The 21,375-nt window shown below is 39.3% G+C and overlaps 1 protein-coding gene across 1 annotated transcript in view; it reads left to right on the forward strand.

The window, feature by feature from the left end:
* The window catches only part of UPF3A (UPF3A regulator of nonsense mediated mRNA decay), a 48,028-nt gene that overhangs the window by 10,364 nt on the left and 16,289 nt on the right, over positions 1–21,375 (forward strand). Inside the window, exons 3-8 of the mRNA XM_073350747.2 lie at positions 7,434–7,540; positions 11,420–11,518; positions 11,629–11,739; positions 15,568–15,623; positions 15,718–15,876; positions 19,786–19,946. Coding sequence (XP_073206848.1) covers positions 7,434–7,540; positions 11,420–11,518; positions 11,629–11,739; positions 15,568–15,623; positions 15,718–15,876; positions 19,786–19,946 — 693 coding nt within the window. The remainder of the gene's footprint in view (positions 1–7,433; positions 7,541–11,419; positions 11,519–11,628; positions 11,740–15,567; positions 15,624–15,717; positions 15,877–19,785; positions 19,947–21,375) is intronic.

The following is a 21,375-nucleotide window of genomic DNA, read 5'->3' on the forward strand; positions in this document are numbered from 1 at the left end:
TGCATGCAAAGTGAAGGTCGTATAGATATATAATACTATCAATTCAGAATTACCAATTCTAAATTTATATCTCCTTTTCACTCATACACTTTACATATTATAAATGACCACACAAAGTGCAAGGCAGCAGATAATCTGGTCCAGTGTATTTTATCTTGACATCACAGTGTATGTGCAAAATTGTCAAATTTTGTTCCTCAACTATATTTTAGTATGTGCATGGATGGGGAAATTTATTTCAGACTCCAAAATGTGTGTGGGAGGAGTGGGGAAAGAGGGGTTCACAAGAGCAGAAATGCAAGAAAATTGACAGTTAATGTTCCTGTCACATCAGGGCACAAGGAGGAATCCCTTCATTTTCTGACTAATATCTATGGTAAAATTGTAGAAATCTTGGCTGTGAGTTTTCTCACTTTTGTGGTCTTGTGTTATTTCACTGTAGGTTGTGGGGGTTTTTGGGTAAAATACACAAACCAAATGTTTCTATTCCCCCCTAGCTCTTCTGAACCCCAGTCTGTGACTCACACAGCAGTCCCATGTGCCCCATGGTGTCCGTGCCTCCTGACCTGGCCCCACATGGAGGGTGCTGTGAGGAACACAACCTCTTCTCTTCCCTATTTGCAGCTGGGGCTGGGGCTGCCGCTGCCCCCCCCCCTTTCCGGGAGCAGCTGCTCTTTGTTCTGGTGCCAAAGTGGCCCCTGATGGGCGAAAGGCATAATTGTAGCACCTTTCTGCAAGGAAAAATTTTTTGCGTAACACATAAATTCTGTGTGGGCACAGTATTCTCCCAGGAGTAACTATTAGGCGCCTAACAAGGGGAGTATAAAATGGAAACCTTGATAGCTTTCACACCTCTTACATTTCCCAGAGTACAACAGTGATCCCAAACTGGCTGGCCCTACCTCTCTGATTCATCTCTGAGAAATAATATATTTTGGGATTGTGGAAATGGCTTCATTTGAGGAATGAACTCACAACTGCTAAGTACTCTCATAGCCATACCTATTTATTGTAATAAACCAACTATAGCTAGGGGAGAATCCCACTTTGATAGTGCAGCTTTGCACACATGTTTTTGCATTTTTGTGTGCTGTGAGTGGTGATTTTGGTCCATAATATTTAAACGTTTTTATTACCGTAAATCTTGTGGCTACACTGGATCCCTTCAAAACATGTAAGATAATTTTTGAAGTCTGTACTTTCCAGAACACAGAATCCTATCTACTCTTTCTGGTAGTCATATATTTAATCTCTGCTAACAGCAATAATAAACGCTTAATGTAAAATAAAATTCACTGTTTTAAATGTTTGACTCAATTGTGAAATGTATTCAATCTAACAAATATAAGTGTAAAAGGACAGAAAAATATTGCTGTTTCATGTGTCGGGGGAAAATAGATTGTGGTGCCAAAGCAGGTGGAAAACATCTGCTACTGAAATATTAGGCGTTTAGAAATGTTTCTGAGAGGATAAATCTTTTTGTTTTTCTATTCTCTTTTACAATGGTTACTGTTCCGTGTCAAGGTTTCTGATATTTTATAGGTAATAAGTGCCTGACCTTATAAAGTGCTGAGCACCGTCAACTCGCATGTAAAGTAAGTGGAAATTGAGGATGCTCTGCAACTTTGCAGGATCAGGACCTAAAAATGGCAAAAAATATTTTTATTTTCTGCAAACAGTGGAGTAGTAGTCCTAAATTCATACACAAAACCTGCATTAATAGGAGTTGTAACCATCATCTGCTTCCAGAGATATTTGGTAGTTGGTCCAAATGCTTGTAAATCAGAGGCACAGCAGTTTCCTTAAGGGACAGAGAAAGATCTATAATGCTCCCTTCAGTTACACTTCTAATTTTTTTTTGACAGTATGAAATTGCAAGAATTTAAGGGATAAGGAAATAAGCATGAAATTGCTCTAATTTTCGCCACATCTGGTGTATTCAAAGAAGCCTATTTCTGCTTCATATGTCCTAGTGTATTTCTTTAATAGTTGAAATGTTTATAAAAATACATTAAACACGTTTTTCCGTTTTCCAGGCAGTAATTTTTCTTGGATGCACAATACGTTTTTGGCATGTGTACCAAACAACTTCATTTACTTAGTTAAGAATTTTATTAACAGATTCATTTTTCTTACACTAACATTGTCTTTAATTCCAGCATTTCTGCTTTGGCAGCAAAGAGCCACAAGCAAAAGTATTTGATATGAGCAGTTTAACAATGCAATCAAGTTAATCTTTAATCAATACTGAAATAATTTAGGCCTTAGTTCAGTCAAGCACCTAAGCATGTGCGTAACATGAAACACATGAGTACTCCTACTGAGACAAGCAAGTACAGAGGAGGGAGCCCTCTGCTTCCTGGGAGGTGACAGTTATCCAAAAGTCTTTCTGGTTGCTCCAGCCACTAGCACAGTGGTTCTCAACTATGGTCCACCGCTTGTTCAGGGAAAGCCCCTGGCGGCCCAGGCCAGTTTGTTTACCTGCCGCATCCGCAGGTTCGGCCGATCGCGGCTCCCACTGGCCGCGGTTCGCCGCTCCAGGGCAATGGGGGCTGCAGGAAGCGGTGCAGGCCGAGGGATGTGCAGTTGAGAACCACTGCACTAGCAGCGCATACATGGTGCCTGTGTGATCTCAACTTAAATGTTCTTCAAATGTCAAATCACAAAGCCTTTCTACTTATAAAGTAAACAAAGCCAAGTTAATTTAATGATATTGTTTATTACTCTATTCTGCATTCATATTGAAATTTATCTAAAAAGGCACTGACTGTTTCTCATTGAAATCAATAGTAGGGAAACTCATTCTATCATAGTACAGCCTTTTCATGGCTGGTCATGGCTACCTCCATATAGTACACTCAGTGCCATCCACTTGCATAGAAATGTTGAAACTTTCATCAATATCATTCAATTCATATTTATTTTTATAGATAAAATACATTTTTCAGATATAAATCTGTGTCATTAACACTGTTTCTTTTAGACTGATGTCTTTCATTGAGTTATAAATAAACATTTTTATTTTTTAATTCATATATAAATTGAAAAATGTCTCAATTTAAGATCCCATTGGAATTAGTGCTCTTTAAAAATGCTAGATAATGAACATTTCATTTACAGTAAATGGGTATCCATCCCAACAGCTCTGTCTAATTCAGAAGGATCAGAAAAATTCTCCTTCAGATTTGTGTCCTCATGGATCCCACTCTAGCTGCATGTGTGCCCCACGTGCATAAGATTGGAATCTTTAAAAAGCAGTGTCTGTTAGACCACACCTGAACTGTGCACGTCCTTGTGCCCCACATCAAGACATAAAGGGCAGAGCAACTGCACCTGTCCCTCCTTTCCCCCTTACTGTGTGGGGCAGTGAAATGGAACAAGAGGTGTCCTGCTACCGTTACTGGAATCTGCTTCAGTCATGAATTAGCTGGCTGGTTAGGGTTTGCGCTCAACTTTAAATTTTCCACATTATTATTTGAGTTCTATCATAACAACAAAATATGTAAAAACCCCTAAATTTAATTTTTCCATCTATGCAATGCAAAATGCTGGTATCAAAGCCCTCGAGCTTCAAACTGTGTGCCTCCTGTGATAGTCTAATTTCACTCACAGATAGCCACAGCCCTTCTCTATTTTGTCTCACTGAGCGCCACATATCAGACTGATGCCCAATGTGGTGTTCATTCTCAACAAGAACAAAGTTCAGGGTCATGTGTCTGAATAATCCATGAGAGGAAATTCATATCCTGAAGAGCAAGGATCAACTTCCAGGAAATCGAACCTTTTCTAAGTCTCTGTCAGCCAATGTCTCTGCCAGCTGGTGTGCAGCACCTAAGGTTGGAACTGGCATACGTCCTTGGCACCATCAGGCAAGGAACTGGCATCAAATACCACCTCACTACTGCTTACCACATCAGCACCAAAGACTGGTACTGCCTCTTCAACAAGGCAAGAAAGGCCCAAACACCGGGATAAGGATGATTCTCAGCACTTATCTCTTTCTTTCCATAAGAAGAAGCACAAACCATTGGAATATCATACAAGAAGATTTGGATGACCTTGAAGCCTGGAGTAACAGAAAAGGGATGAAATTTAATAGTACAAAGTGCAAGGGTCTATAAGAATTTCTGGTACAAGCTGGGGGCTTATCACTTGGAAGTGACAGAGGAGGAGAAAGACCTGGGTGTATGGGTCAATCACAGGATAACTATGAGCCACCAATTTGATGCAGCTGTGAAAAAGGCAAATGTGGTCCTAGGATGTATCAGGCAAGGCATTTCCAGTAGAGAGAGAGAAGCGTTAATTCCATTGTACAGGGCACTGTTAAGACCTCATCTGGAATACTGTTTACAATTCTGGTCACCCTTGTTCAAGAAAGATGAATTCAGACTGGAACAGGTGCAGAGAATTACTAGGACGATCAGAGGAATGGAAGGCCTATCTTATGGGAGGAGACTGAAAGAGCTTGGTTTGTTTAGCCTAGCAAGAAGAAGGCTGAGTGGGGGTATGGTCGCTCTATATAAATACATTAGCTGGGTGAGAGGGGTAAACAGCAGGGAGGATGAAGAGTTGTTTAAGCTAAAGGTCAGTGTTGGCACAAGAACATTGGGTAAAAACTTCAGAGCTCCAGCTGGTTACCTGCAGGGCTCAGAAAAGGATTTTTCCCCCAAGTTAACTGTGTCTCATTGATTTATTTATTTATTTATTTTATTGTGTCCTTCTTCTGATGCATGCAAAATGGCCACAGCTACCATGGTTGTTCCATCCAATTTCAGTCCTTACCTTTCACCCCTCATTCTCCCTCTGTCTTCAGGGACCCTTCTCATGAAAATCAGCTAAAGGAAAAAGTGACTTCTCTGCTTTTGTAGTACCCCCTAGAGGAGTTTCTGCTAGAGTGGAGGAGAGAAGCTTCTACTCCCAATATATCTTTATCACTCCCGCTCCAAAAAGGGATCCTACAGACCTGAGAAGATTGATCAAATATATGAACTGTTTCAGATTTAGGATGGTAATGCTTGCCTGCATTGTCCCTTCCCATCGGGTTCAACGCTGGTTCATGGCTCAGCTTACAAGACACATGCTTCAGTATTGCCATCCATCCAGCCCACAGGAAGTACTTGCAATTCATAGTAGGGCCCCATCACTATCAATACAAAGTTCTACCATTAGGTGTCTCCACATTACCAAGAGTCTTTACAAAATGCCTAGCTGCACTGGCAGCACATCTGAAGAGACAGGGTATTCACATGTACCCATATGTAGACGATTGGCTGATCCAAGGTAGGGCCCACGAGGAAGTTGCCACAGCTCAGCTCTGAATTATGTCCTCCTTTTATTCAGACAGCTGGGCCTCTTGGTCAGTTTTGAAAAATCATCTCTCAACCAACTAGAAACAATAAATAGAAGCCTTAATTGACTCCAAATCAGCTAAAGCATGTTTCAGAAGACTGATTTATTTATCTTCAGATGATAATTACCAGTATGAAATTGACTCCATCAACTACAGTAAGAAACTTCCTCAGACTTTTGGGCCATGTGTCAGCTTGCACAGATGATGCCGCTAGCCAGACTTCACCTGCATCTATGACAAGGATGGTTGTGGTTGATGTATCACCTTGCAAGATATCAAATGAACATATGGGTTGCTGTCCCTATACACATTTTTTCGGCACTGAACTGGTGACCCCAAGAGTGGGGTGCACTTCTCTGCCTCTCCTACACAGACATTGATCACAGATGCATCAGGTACAAGTTGAGGTACACACCTGGATCACCTCCAAATACAAGGGACTTGGTTTCAAAAGGACATGACTCTTCACATAAATGTTCTAAAATTATGAACAATCAGAATAACTTGCATGGCATTCCTGCCTGTTCTGCAGTTCCTCACACTCAACACATCTGCAATGCACTATATAAACAAGCAAGAAGGTGCCTTTTAATCACCTCTATGTCAGGAGGCAATCAAGTTATAGACGTGGTGTCAACAACATGGTATTACCCCCATTGCTTTTTATCTGCCAGGAGTCAGGAATAACCCAGTAGACTTCCTAAGCAGACAGTTTATCACCACCCACAAGTGATGTCTGAAGAGCTCCATCATCAAGCCAATATTTCTCTGGTGGGGAAATCTCATTGTAGAATTGATTGGCACCAAAGATAAGACAAAATGCCCAGCCTTTTCTTCTAAGGAGGCATGAACCTGGGATCAGTGCAAAACGCTTTCCTCAGACCGTGGTAGTCAAGGCCTCATGTATGTACACATTTTCACTGATTTGCTTGAGTCCAATCAGGCAAGATGCAGTTGCACTGATCCTGATTGCTCCATATTGGCGAAGACAAGTCTAATTGTAATGGTCAGGGTGTAGGCCGCTGGGCCAGTAGTGTCCACTGGGCTGGGGTTGAAGGCAGGAGACAAGACTAGTTACCAAGCCAAGCCAGGATCAAACTTGGGGTGGTACTTCCTGTGGTACCTAAACCTCCAGTAATTGTTGGTTGCAGCTTTACTCTCTAGTGATGATAAGGATATTACAGCCCGCCCTTCCTCTCCGCTTTTTCATATTCCTCCTTATTTGGAATTCTGAATTGGTGGCAGAACTGTGGGATGGTTGCAGCAGTTCTGCTCATTATGCCCATGGCAGGGGGCTGGGGAGGCATGAGCACATGTAGGGCACAGACACAGCCCCAGCCCCAGCATACACTGCTTTTTAAACCATGCTGTCACATGGATGGGGACCATGTGGGATCCCCAGAGATGACAACATTGCGAAGAACACAGTTATTATCAGGTCAGTAACCATTCATTCTTCTAGTGGAAATGTTTGGGTGTTGGCAATAACTGTAAATTACCTGCTGGATTTATATACAAGTCTGTCAAAAATGAATCATTTGTTTTTATTTTTATATGTCCCAGGATATATTCTTGCTATTTATCAAAAGGTTTAATCTTTTTTTAAAGATGGATGTCTGTAAAGACAAAGTGACAGTTTGGCAACTGCCAGTCAATCTAATCTCCCCCTCCCCAATATCAGCAGCAAAAGACTTCCTGAGCATGCTAAAGAAATACCCAGTGGCATTGCCAATATCCGTAGTTCTTATGTCACTATCATAGGAAAGTGGGCCTAATGGCTATAAGCGGGCACAGAATGGAAACACATACTCCAAGATTTGAAAAAGGGACTTTTGTCTCCTAATTCAGAATTAAACTCCACAGTTGCCAGGATGTGGAATATCCTGGAAATCAATTCCGTTTTGCTTGGCTCCTGTGATTTTGTAAGTGTGTATGTAAAAGTTGCATTCTGTGATATGCAAGTTTAATGCAATCATTTCATAAGATAAATGAGAATTATGACAGGATTTTTCTAATTTTGCTTCTTTCTTCATTCCTGAACATGACAATAAATAACAGAAAATAAAATTGTTTCTTGTTGCAGTCTTTATCCTCATCTCTACTCAAGAGCATACATTAATTTTAGAAATCCTGATGACATCCTTCTTTTTAGGGATCGCTTTGATGGCTATGTCTTCATTGATAATAAAGGTTAGACTATTTACATTTTTTTAAAAATCTCAGTGCGACCTGTTTATTACATATTTGATTTTTTCTGGAATTAACACATATAAACCTGTATTCTTTGTAGCACTACAGGACAGTAAGTATTTTGGAAATCTTTACTCAATATAGGTAGTTAATTACATACTAAAACATATAATTAAAAGAGCATCAAGATTGCAAAGTCAAGCACTCAAAAGTTAAGAAATGCCAGATTTAAATTTGACTGGCAATCTTAATTTGGCCCCTTTGTGCATATGACATTCTTTATTTACATGATCACATACTTTTTTTCCGTAGGACTCCTGCCCCATTTGGTGCTTAAGATGGTGTTGCTCACCGAGTGGGTAGCTATTCAGTATTTTTGTTTTTTATCCTCATCATTCAGCATGTGGTGACATGCCTTATTTATCACACCATCCAAACCCTATTAATTTCTTCTTGGGCTTGTCTATGAAGCTCATCACCATCGTATCTGAGTGCTTCACAAACATTAATGAATTGATCTTTATGATATGGCTGGGAGATAAGGTGGTATTATTTATCCCATTTTATGCATGGGGAATGGAGGCCAAAATGGTCACGTCTCTACTACTTTTGGATGCCCAATTGGAGCGGCTTATGGCCTTATTTTTCAGAGTACTTAGATTTTATTGCACTTTATATGTTCAGAGCACAGTTCCTATTGGCTTTAGTTGCAGTTGTGACTGCTCAGCACTTTTGCAAATCAGACCTCAGGTATCTCAAGGTGGGTACCAAGAAAATGAGGGGCACACAATTAGTGGACACCTGTGCAAAGCTTGGTTTAGGTGACTTGCCCAACATCACATAGGAACTTTGTGGCACAGGCAGGAATAGAATTTAGTTCTACAACTGCCTTAACTATCAAACTATCCTTTCTCTTCCTGCAGTCCCCTGCCTCTTTCTGAACACTCCTTCCAAATTTGGCAACAAATAAAATGGGTCCTACAGACAACAACCTCAGTCACTGCACATCCCTCATTCCTTCCTTCCTTCCTTCCTTCCTTCTTTCCATCCTGCATGCTGAATGAGGCTGGGGGCCTGTGTATACAATAGTGTGTGATCCTGTTATTGAAGATTACTATAAGGGGGTCAAATTAAGGTTGTACAGATAACATTGATTCTGGCATTTCCTAACTTTTGAGTGCTTGACTGCAACCTTAATGATCTTGTAATTTAAAGTACATCTATGCTGCAGCTGGGAGTGTGTCCCAGCTTGGGCAGGCAGGCATGTGCTAGCTGTGCTTGAGCTAGTGCGCTAAAAATAGCAGTGTATCCAGGGGAAGCATGAGTGGCAGCTTGGGTAGCTGTCCAAGTACAGTACTGTCTAGGTGGCTTTGTATTCATGCAGCTAGCCCCACCTGCTGCCCATGCAACCCCTGGCTACACTACTATTTTTAGTGCACTAGCTCAAGCAGAGCTAGCGCATCTGTCTTCTCGAGCTGGGAAGCACACTCCTCGCTGTAATGTAGACATACGCTTTGTTTTTTAACGTAGTTTTCTAGGTTTTTAAAAAACCACAGGGAAAAAAACAAAAATCCATGTTGTGGAAATCATATTAACCTCCATATGGGTCATCAGCAGAGATGGGACCTTTAGATCCACAGCACAGACCTCTACCACTTGAGCCAACTGAGTAACTGGTAGCAATAGTAGACTGTTATCCTGTGTATGGATCAGCCAGTAAAGAGGGATGAGACACTTAATTTGCCATTGGTTTTCATGCTATTTGCTAGACAGCAAAGGAATGTTGAGATACAGAAATCCTGGGTTCAATTTCAGGGTCTGGAGAGGAGTGTCTTCTAGTGGTTAAAGACTCTTCATATATCTTTGCCCTCAGAGCGTCCCTGTCTCCTGGTGCTCCGATCCCACTGCCCTGTCTCCGCTCTCTGCTCTTATTCCCTTCTTGAGTTCCTGACCCTGTTTCCCTGTGCTTCTGTTCACTCTTCTGACTCTTTCCTATCTGCCCTGCCTCCCCTAGTTCCTGCCCCATCCCTCCCTCTGCTACTAATCTCCTTCTCTTTTTCCACCTTATCTATGGCTCTTGTCCCTGTCCTTACCTGTGTTCCTCTCTCCCCAACTGTTATCCCACCATTCTCCAATTTCTGTCCCTGTTCCACCCCATAGTCCTGTCCCACCTCTCCAGCTATTGTCACCGTCGCCCCTGCTTCCATTCTCCCCCCTACACCCTCTGCTCCTATCTGCTCCTCCCCAGCTCCTGCCCTTGCCCCATCCTAGTTCCTCTTCTCTACCCACCCTGCTGCATTAGAGGGAAGTGGTTTCCTCCTCATCCTGGCTGCCTGCTTGCCATCAGGTGGAGCACTGAGAACACCGGAGAGACCACCTCTCTGCTCTCAGGTCTGGTGCTGGGTTACACAGTGGCCCTGGGAGAGCAATTGCAGGGAAAGTCCCGCTCAACCCCTTCAGCCGTGGGATAGAGCATGCTCACTTACTTGGTGTGGTGGCACATGTGCAGTCAGGGAGGAGCTGTCAGGGATAGAATCACAGAATATCAGGGTTGGAAGGGACCTCAGAAGATCATCTAGTCCAACCCCCTGCTCAAAGCAGGACCAATCCCCAATTTTTGCCCCAGATCCCTAAATGGCCCCATCAAGGATTGAACTCACAACCCTGGGTTTAGCAGGCCAATGCTCAAACCACTGAGCTATCCCTCCCCGCATGAGCTATCCCTCCCCGCTCCATGCTCAGTGGAGAGAGCATCTTTGGAGAATTTATCTGCTAAACTCTGACAGTTCTCTACTGAGCACGTACCAACTGAGATATGATAGAGATGTTATTTTGCCAAATTCGGGGGAATTTTCACAGGGATGGCAAAAAGCACATCTCTGGCACAAAGTTAAACCCCTGCAAAATTTCAAGTCCCTGCTCCAAAGTTGGGAGGTGTTAGGGCTTCTCATCAAAACAGTTGTAAGAATATTTTAAACATGACAAAAATTGTATTTTTCCCTCAAGCCAGGTTTCCAGTGAAGTTGGGCAACTTTTGTGTGAACCTGGGCTGATTTATGGTTTTGAGTGCAAAACAGGCAAAACTCAAAAGTTTCACATAGTTTTGACTCGAAATAAATTCCATCTGTTTCATCTCAATTTTTCTTTAACGTTTTTGGGTTTATTCTAACCCCAGAGTTAGAGCAGACTTTATGGACTGAGAACCTATGCAAGTGAAAACAAGAAGGTGACTTGCACAAACTCATGTAAACTAAAATGACGGCGTTTCACACAGCTTTACATGTTGCTAGATTTAAATGGAGATGTCATCCCCTTTGTCATCCCCTCCTAGCAACAAAACTATAGAAATATCTCAGTTGTTTTATGCAGTGTTGTAGCTATATTGGTCTCAGGATATTAGGTAATGTCTTTTATTGGACCAATTTCTGTTATTGAAAGAGATGATCTCTGGGCTTAGCTTTCATATGTCAGTTTGTTAACTCAGTGAAAATCTTTATAGATTTATAGTCAAGCTATGAATGATAAAAGAATGGGTTGATAGTGCAACTGCTGATCTGTTTTAATTATGACATCCTGGTAGGGGTATCAAAATTAATGAAGGGCTGATTTTTGTTCTGATACTTATGACAACAGTATCTGAACTCAAAGTGTGTAATTCAAATACATATTTATTTATTTTACTCTGTAGATATTTCATGGTACTACATGTTACTTATCTCTATCATTTAATTAGCAATTTAGCGTGGGTTTTTCAAAAGCGCATATCACTAACTTCAATGGAAACAAAGTTAGGCCAGTGCTGTATGCTGTTGAAAATCTCACTGTTAAATTACAGATATTTCCCTATCTAAAAATTGAGCATTTGGTCTCTCTCTTAAGGTTTGGAATATCCTGCTGTGGTAGAATTTGCTCCATTCCAAAAGATTTCAAAAAAGAAGCTAAAGAAAAAAGATGCAAAAGCTGGGAGCATTGAGGATGGTAAACCCATTTTCTTGATCTCACGGTGGAAAAGCTACTCTGTTTATTGTTAATAAGATACATACGATAAATAGTTTATTAACTTTTTTTTTCAAAAAATGTTTTCACAGATCCAGAATATAGGAAATTTTTAGAAAGTTACTGTGCCGATGAAGAGAAAATCTGTGCTAATCCTGAGACTCTGTTGGGAGAGATTGAGGCAAAAACAAGGGAACTTATTGGTCTGTTTTGTTGACTTTTTTCCTCATTATTGATCATTTAAAAATATGCTTTTTCATATTTTTGGGATACTACCAGCAGGATCTCTCCCATTCAGCCTGGCAGTGGTTGAGAGTATATTTATATTCTCATTCTCCATTGGAGTAATGCCTACAGCCACCTCATATGGCACGCTTCTGCATGTATGGAACTCACATGTTCTGTATATACAGTGGCTTCAGAAACTGGTCCTTAGTATTTATAAAGGAATAGTCTATGAGTTTATTGTTGAAAGATGGTAGAAGGGCAAAAAATGATAACCCAAAATGAAAGAAAGGATAAGATCCTCAATACTGTACTCAAGCTCTTTCATGATCCTGGGTGCCTGCCAGGTGAAAGGTAAAATACCCTATCAAGATCATCTGGGGGCAGCCTGAAAAATAAACCTTGAACTAAACCTTGTTTATATAGGCAGAATGACTTTCACATTCTCCAGCAGGATCTGTATCCATCAGATCAAGCTTGAGCTCTTCAGGATTAAAGTATATTGGGTTTCATTCTTCAGGTTTCAACCATGTGAACATTATTAATAATACATATATTTACATAGTTCACGGGGTACGGCAAAGCAAAAAAACAATTTATGTATTTATGCCCTTTCCTGCTCCATTACTATATAAAAATAGTCTAATTTTTTCCCTTTGGCAATTCAGCTTTAAAAAAAAACAAAAAAACAAAACAAAACACTGTTGGATTTACTTTAGAGATTAGCCTTTTGATTAGTACTTTTCACTGCTATGCTGAAAACCCAGATTTAATTCTCACCCTTAGTTTCTGGTCCTAGGAAGGGGTAGTTGTTAAGTAATGCGAGGTATTCCTAATCCTTAGAACCACAGGAAAATCCAAGAGTGCAGATCAAATCTGGATCTCCTGCATGGCACTAACCATTTAGCTAGTCGCTAGAGTCAGGCCAGCAGGTTTTTTGGGGACATGGGGGAGGGTTGTTTTTTTGATAGGTGAACTGCCAAAGGAAAAATGAAGCTGTTTTAACAGAGTATAGAGAAGCAGGAAAGGGTATAAGCACAAATTTTAAGTAAAAGTGTTGCAGGCGTTGCCCTATAGTGATTTAAGGAGTATTATTGATAGACACAAAGGGAACCAACCAGTCCTCTTTAGTCCTCAGCTGAAAGGAGAGTGACTGATGACAGCCCTTGCTTTGATTGAGGCTCAATAAAAATGGGAAGCTACACCCCCCAGGACACCGACACAGACAGAGAGAGGAGAGGACCTGGGGCAGGAAAGGACCATTTTTATTCAAAACTTGCAATTCTGATTAAAAATAAGCTTTATTTTTTTCACAAACCCTCTAGTAATATTATTATTTTATACTGCATACTATAACTATTTCAAAATATTTTTTAATCTTGACAATACTGGCATTTTTCAGATGGCCAGCCAAATAAAGTCTTTGCAGGATAACATGATATATGTGCAAGGGACTGCATACAGAACATATGGTTGTCCACTGGGTGTTATAATCAATTAGGAGAAATTTAGCTGTACACCGTTCCCTTATTTGGATATATAAAAATAACCAATATATTTTGATCACTACTGTTTCTTAAATTGCCCATACTTTCCCCCCTCCTCATACGTCCCCCCGGCACTCTCACTGCAGCAGTGGCATTGACACTTGTGTAGTAGGTGTGTGAGTTAACAATTGGCAAAGGGATATTTGGAGCTCAGCAAAGGGTAAGGATAAATTAGAGAAGAGGTGGAAAGAATATTACTAAGGACACTAAATAAATCTGTCATCAACAAAGCTTGAATGTGTGTGACTGTTATAGATGTGGAGTTCCTCAAGAATATGTATCCTTACTTGACCGGAAGCTTTCCCTAGATATTTCACAGCAATGTGAAAATGAGCTTCCCAGTATCTTAATAAAGATTTTCTAACTTCAAATTATTCCAGCTATTAATGAAAAAGGGGTAGCCTTAGAGTTGCAAGTGCAGTGTTGACAGTATCTCAGTTGAGAGAGGTTCTACAGAATGGCTTTTTAATGTTTTGTTTCTATTAAATCAATTCACAATAGATCAAATTAAATTGTCCTATGTTTATTTTGCTTTATTTTTTTCAAATACTGTATTGTTGTTTGATAAAACATGGTTGCAATTTCAATGTCAAAACCAAGAAAAAACTTATTCCGTGAATATCACAGCTCTAGTTGAATTGTACAAGGGCCCAGCTATGCCTTCAGAAACAAGGGTGTAACTCTCATTGAAGTCAGTGAAAGATATGGCCATGTATTAGAGAGCAGAACTGGGCCTCAAATTCTCAAAGGGCTTTTGTGTGCCTCCAGGTCATGTTAGATCAAATGAGCATGTTTGATAACTCAGCTCAGATACTCTAGCTCATCAGTTTCAGGGTGACAGAGTAATGTAATACAGAATTCAAAAGCAGAATTTCTTTAACAAAATTAAGGTAGGTTCATCCTTCTGTCCATGTTTTTAGGGAAGAAAGAAAAAATTAAAAGCTGTTGCTTGCATAGAGATCCCTTTTTTGTTTTCATTTTTCAGCTGATTTCTTTTTAAGAGTTCGTTCATGTTTTTAAAAAAGTGTCTAAATTGCACTCACGATTTTGTAAATAAATAATTTAGTAACAGTTACACTGTAATTAGTAATGTCTACATTCACATATTTTCGGGACATAAATTTAGGCCAGGTTTAGGCCATGTTGTTTTAAATTTTAAAGGTTAGATAAATGAAACCATAGCGTCAAGGAAATATCCTTTTCCAACTCTGTTTTATTATGGCTTCAAAATTATATCATGCACACTAATGACCATTCCATCCCTCCCTCCCTCCTTTCCCCTTTGTGTTTGCTTTTCTTCCTTTGGATTCAGTGAGAGCCCTGTACATGCATCCAAGAGCAGTCCTTAGTCCTAAATATTGTCCAATATTATAATTCTGTTCCTGCACATCTAAAACTGACAGAGGATCTCAAACATTTTTGTAGTTACTTATGCCTATAAGTATACTGTTTCAAGTTTCAACCCACAATTAATTTTATGACTGGGTGAAAATTCAGAGTTGTAATTGAAGGTGGCATGCAAGCTGCAAAGTTTGGATCTAGCTAAACATTTTTGTAAAGTTTGGGAATGTTCTGATGTAGGGTTTTAGTTTGGGTTTATCTCTAGTAAAAATGGAAAAAGTGTCAGATCCATATAATAAGAAAGACAGTTTGACGTAGTACATACTGGGACTCAGGAGAGCTGAGTTCTTTTCTTGATTCTGCTATTGCCTGCTGTGTTACCTTAGACTAGTCATTTCACCTCTATATGCCTCATTTTCCCCATCAGGAAAATGAGGATGTTGATACTACCTTTGTAAATTCTTTGAGGTCTGTGGATGAAAAGTGCTATATATGACCATGGTGATGGTAATATAAGAATAGCTGGACAGCCAGGTGCTGGTGTACCAATGTTAAAATTTAGGAATAAATTTTGAACATATTTGTTTCCTTTTCGTAAATAATATTTTGGTGAACAGCAAGAAAAATGTCTTTCCTGAAAATTAAAGTATATGGTTATAATTCAAACATTAAATAATCACAGAAAATATCTCTGGCTCTCTTACTTCTAGGGTCCTTAATGATGAAGAGCCAGGGATCCTTTCTGAATGGAGAGATGGGAGCACTTTCCAACATATATACACCACTTGAAACAAAGTGTTATATATCACCTAGCTCCCTTACAGTTAAAGCTTAAAATAAAGGGCAAGTAGTTATAATAAAGAAACAAGTACATATTTTAGGAGTTGAACACTACATCACAAATTTTTTGTATTTTAGCTAGAAGAACAACACCTCTTTTGGAATATATTAAAAATAGAAAATTAGAAAAGCAGGTAGGTCCAGACTTTTGACTGAAGCTCAACTTTTATGTTTCAAGTATGTTTTGCATTTGAAAAATTTTATATAAAAAATGTTGTAATTCTTCAGAGGATACGTGAAGAAAAAAGGGAAGAACGAAGAAGGAGAGAGTTAGAAAAGAAACGTCTGCGAGAAGAAGAGAAAAGAAAGCGCAGAGAAGAAGAAAGACGTAAAAGAAAAGAAGCAGAGAAGCAAAAGAAAATTGCTGAAAAAGAAATAAGAATCAAGGTACTTTTAAGGAAAATATAAAATTATTCTTCATTTGAAACTATACAGAATTTATTTTCCTGTCTTCCACTTACTTCCAAAGTACTCATATCAGTTGGGAAGAATAAAGGAAGATCTAATTCAGGTCCCATGATTAGAAGTTTGTCAAGGCAGGGACAATTGGGATTATAGGATTTTTTAATATCCCTTTTTTTGAACTACAGTTTTTCTGATTTTGTTCCTCTAACTTTGCTTTTTGCTCATATTGTAGCTATGTTGAGGAGTCCCAGCATGAAGGTTGAAAGACTTCTGGATTACTGCAGTAATTTTCCACGACAGAGTGCTTGTGCTTGCAATATGCCACACGTTTTTTTCTGTTATCCATGACCTCAGAGTTCTTTACCACCTCTTGTTGACCAGGGGCCAGATTAATCTGTGGTGTAACTCCATTGGCGTCAGTGGAGTTACACCTTGGATGAGTTTGGCCAGAACCCCCACTAATCTAAAATCTGAGTTTCCCCCTTGACAGCGGAATGATCCGTTTGTGGATCCATTAGCTTTGCCCTCTGAAACACTCTTTAGACCAGTGGTTCCCAAACTTGTTCCGCCACTTGTGCAGGGAAAGTCCCTGGCGGGCCAGGCCACTTTGTTTACCTGCCGCGTCCGCAGGTTTGGCCGATCGTGGCTCCCAGTAGCCGCGGTTCGCTGCTCCAGGCCAATGAGAGTTGCTGGAAGCGGTGGCCAGTACGTCCCTCGGCCCGTGCCAAGAACGGGCATTCGCATATCACTGTTGTATCCGGCGTTGCAAGATATTTACGTGCCAGATGCATTAAGGATTCATGTGTCCCTTCATGCTTCAAACATCATTCCAGGGGACATGCGTCCATGCTGATGATGGGTTCTGCTTGATAACAATCCAAAGCAGTGTGGACCAACGCATGCTCATTTTCATTATCTGAGTCAGATGCCACCAGCAGAAGGTTGATTTTCTTTTATGGTGGTTCAGGTTCGTAGTTTCCACATTGGAGTGTTGCTCTTTTAAGACTTCTGAAAGGATGCTTCATACCTCATCCCTCTCAGATTTTGGACGGCACTTCAGATTCTTAAACCTTGGGTCGGGTGCTATAGCTATCTTTAGAAATCTCACATTGATACCTTCTTCGCATTTTGTGAAATCTGCAGTGAAAGTGTTCTTAAAATAAACAACATGTGCTGGGTTATCATCTGAGACTGCTATAACATGAAATATGTGGCAGAATGCGGGTAAAACAGAGCGGGGACATATAGTTCTCCCCAAGGAGTTCAGTCACAAATTTAATTAATGCATTATTTTTTTAACAAGCGTCATCAGCATGGAAGCATGTCCTCTGGAATAGTGGCCGAAGCACGAAGGGGCATATGAATGTTTAGCATATATAGCACGTAAATACCTTGCAATGCCGGCTACAGAAGTGCCACGCAAATAAATGCCTGTTCTCACTTTCTGGTGACATTGTAAATAAGAAGGGGGCAGCATTATCTCCTGTAAATGTAAAGAAACTTGTTTGTCTTAGCGATTGGCTGAACAAGAAGTAGGACTGAGTGGTCTTGTAGACTCTAAAGTTTTACATTGTTTTGTTTTTGAGTGCAGTTATGTAACCAAAAAAAAAATCTACATTTGAAAGTTGCATTTTCACAACAAAGAGATTGCACTACAGTAGTTGAATGGGATGAATTGAAAAATACTATTTCTTTCATCATTTTTACAGTGCAAATATTTGTAATAAAAATAATATACACTTTGATTTCAATTACAACACAGAATACAATATATATGAAAATGTAGAAAAACATTCAAAATGTTTAATAAATTTCAATTGGTTTAATAGTGTGATTAAAACTGTGATTAATCGTTATTAATTTTTTTTAATTGTGATTAATTTTGAGTTAATCGCATGAGTAACTGTGATTAATCAACAGCCCTATTTATTTCCGATATAAAATCGATATTATTATTATATTTTATTATATTGGGTCTCTTTCTAAAAAAAATATTTTAATATAAGTTTATTTTCACATAACTCTCAACATGAGTTATGGTCTCGTTAACTACATGGTATTCAGCAAAAAGAATGAATGAAATATTGCACCCAATATGACTAACACAACTGATATTAGATTCCAATTGTAAGCAGAGGAATTAGGGACGTATAATAGACTTTACATGTACTGAAAAGATATTTTTAAGTTTAATTGTATGAACTTACATATGTTGACTTACAGCTCTCCATAGTAGTACAATATTCTGATTTAACATAAGTATACAAATAACTTACGATTGTACCAGTATTTTGTATTTTTCTTTAAGATAAAAATAAAAAAAATAGTTAAGAAACATACATTACAACAATTAGGGCCTAAAACTGTAACACCAAAGGTGTGGTTACCAAATTGCACTGTTCTTTCCAATACATGTCTAAGATTAATAGATAATGGCTACATCCATATTTTATGCTATTAATCAGTCCAGTCATGAAAAGCCTTATTTCTAAGAATTAAAGGTAATGGAAAGAACTAGTCACATGACTAAGGTTTGCAGGATTGGGACCAAAGTTTATAGGGTGCTTTGAAGACATAACTTGGTATATAATTAATAATATGCATGTTTGGGCAGCAAGACAAGAAACACATTCTTCATCTTCACATGCCAAGAAAAGGAAATCACTATCCACTCCAAAATGTGTTGTGCAAAAGTAATTCAATATTACTCATATCTATGACAATAGAGTTTTGAAAGGTAGTTTCACCACCAAAGGACCAGGAAAATATTCTCTATTTTACAAGTAACTTGGGAAGTCATAAGAGGAATGTCACCATGTTGGATATTAGACAGACAAGGTGGGTGAGGTAATATCTTTTATTGTACCAACTTCTGTAGGGGAAAGAGACCCGCTTTCAAGTTTACACACAGCTCTTTTCATGTCTGGGAAACATCCTCAGAGTGTCACAGTTAAATATAAGGTGAAACAGATTGTATAGCATAAGTAGTTAACGCGTATTTCAAGAGGACCATTCAAGGTGAAGTGCCCTGTTACCTCCCCTGCAGTCATATGGGGGAAAGGGTGGGATGTGTGGGAGGTTGTTAGCGGGTTATAGATTGTTGTAATAAGCCATAAATCCAATGTCTTTATTCAGGCCATGATTTTTAGTGTCTACCAAAGTTATGAATTTAAGCTCCAAGGCTTGTCTTCTGAAAGTGTTGTGTGAGTTTCCTTTGAGGATGGCAGCTGGTAGGCCAGATATAGAGTGATTGCTTTGTGAAAAGTGTTCACTCACAGATGATACGGTGTTTTTGTCTTTTATCATTTTCCTGTGCGAGTTCATTTGAGAGCATAGTGATTGGTTTCACCCACATAGTTGTTACTGGGGGCAATATATACTAACTAGTATTTCTCAAGCTGCTCATGTGTTGCCAGATTTTGTAAATTATCTAGAGAAGTGAAGGGTGATCCTGCTTTCTTTGAAGTATTATGGCAGTTTTGCCATTGATTTCAATGATAGTAAGATCGGGCCCTCTCAGGATATGATTTAGACACATACAGTCTTTTGCCTGTCTCTGAGCTACACTGTAATTATTTATAGCTAATACCTAGGAGAAGAAAGTGGGTAAGCATGCATTCTCCAGGTTTTTTTTTATGAAGTCCTATTTTAAAGGTTGCAGCTGCATGATTTGTATTGTACTCTAGTTATCCATTAATATAAGTAAACTTTTAAATGTCTATTTTAATGTTGTGCTTTGCAAAAAAATGAAATCACTAAAATAAAATCTGAATGAAATAGGTTTTGCAAATTAGCACCAGCTGGTATACATTAGTATATTACAATAAGAAGTCGTTGAAATGTCTAAGGGTGCATAAACACTTATATCTTAATATAAACATTATTTCATAGCTTCTTAAGAAGCCTGAAAAGGGAGATGACCTGGCCAGTGAAATGAATAAGGAAAAAGGAGAAGAAGCTGATATTGAAGAAAGCAAATGGGAAAAATCACCTGGATCCGGGAGTATAAAATCCAAGCCATTGGAGGGCTCACCAAAGGAACTTAAGGAAAAGTAAGTACTGTTTATCTGGTAAGGTTGCAACTTGGATCCTTGGATTTTGAGGTCTTAGGTGGTACTTAAGTGATGCATTGTCCTTGTGCTGGTTCTCATCACAGGGATGGATTTTGCTCTGTGAATGTGGCCATCTACATCTTTTTCTCTAAGTTTTCCTATTTGTAAAATGGATGTAGTAACAACTTACCGCCCTGAAAGGGATATTGCAAGGCATAAGTAATTAATGTCTGTACAGTGCTTTTGAGATCCCTGGTTAAAAGGTGCTATGTAAGTATGAAACATCATTGATAGTCCATTGGTATTTCACTAAAGTGTTCAAGTGCTTGTCAGTATTGCTGGAAAGGCCTAAAAGGCAGGCTCAGCTCCATCTTCACACAGCAGAATATTTTTAGTTCCACTGAAATGGATAGACAGGAAGGTTTGCTTGTTATATAATAGCAATAGTATTCATGACACACTAATATTCTCCACTTCATTTTGTTGCATAATCAAATACAAAAGCCTTCATTTCTTCCTATAATTTTAGTGCTATGAAACAATCATATATTTAACCTTAATGAGAGTTATGCGCATTCATTCAAAGGAGCATGTACTTCAAAACATCTTAGCAATGCACTGATAAATTTGCAGTTTTGACTTCTTCATAGTTCTTAAATGAATGAGGGCATTCCACAGAGTAAACTGCGAATGGTCTTTCATACCAGCTGTTAGGTATTTTAATATTATAAAGATCTGCTTTTGAGCCTTCTGAAATATTTACATAGAAACTTAAGCTGAAATTAATGATAGAGTGCAAATTCCTCTGATCCAATTTGAATCAAAGGAAAATGTAATGCTTGGCGGGACAAGCTAACCTCATGTCATTGTAACAATTTGACAGATATATTTATTATTTTTTTATCTGACAATAGGCATTTTCATGAGTATTTAATAGCTTTAGAAATACATTTCTTCATGCACCATTCAACAGAAAGAATTCATATTTTGTGATTCCTCTTTACTGATTATTAACTTCCAACTTCTGCAAAAACCACAGAGGTCCTCCATGGCCAGTTCTGCAAATTCAGAGCTGCAGGGGCTTGAACCCCAGCTACAGGCCCTCTTGAGAGTGGTCAGTCAGTGGATCTGTGACATTTCTGTGACCTCTCTCACCCCAATCTCTGCAGCAGCCCAGAAGGAGCAGCTGTGTAGCTGGGCTTCACAGCAGGTAGTGGGATGAGCACCTTCCAGTGTTGCCAACACTTGGGTTTTTTTTCATGAATGATGGGATTTCAGATAGGGGTGGAGCTTGTCTTATGATGAAGCAGAAAGCTCCAGTCTCCTCACAAAATGCAGCTCTGCAGAAGCTCTCCTTTCCGTTTGCTGTTTTTGCAGGAGGGGAGAGGAGAGGAGGCAGCAAAAAGCTCAGCAGCCCATTGCAGCTTGA

The sequence above is a fragment of the Lepidochelys kempii genome, chromosome 1 (assembly GCF_965140285.1).
Source record: "Lepidochelys kempii isolate rLepKem1 chromosome 1, rLepKem1.hap1, whole genome shotgun sequence".
In the NCBI taxonomy this organism is placed as follows: domain Eukaryota; kingdom Metazoa; phylum Chordata; order Testudines; family Cheloniidae; genus Lepidochelys; species Lepidochelys kempii.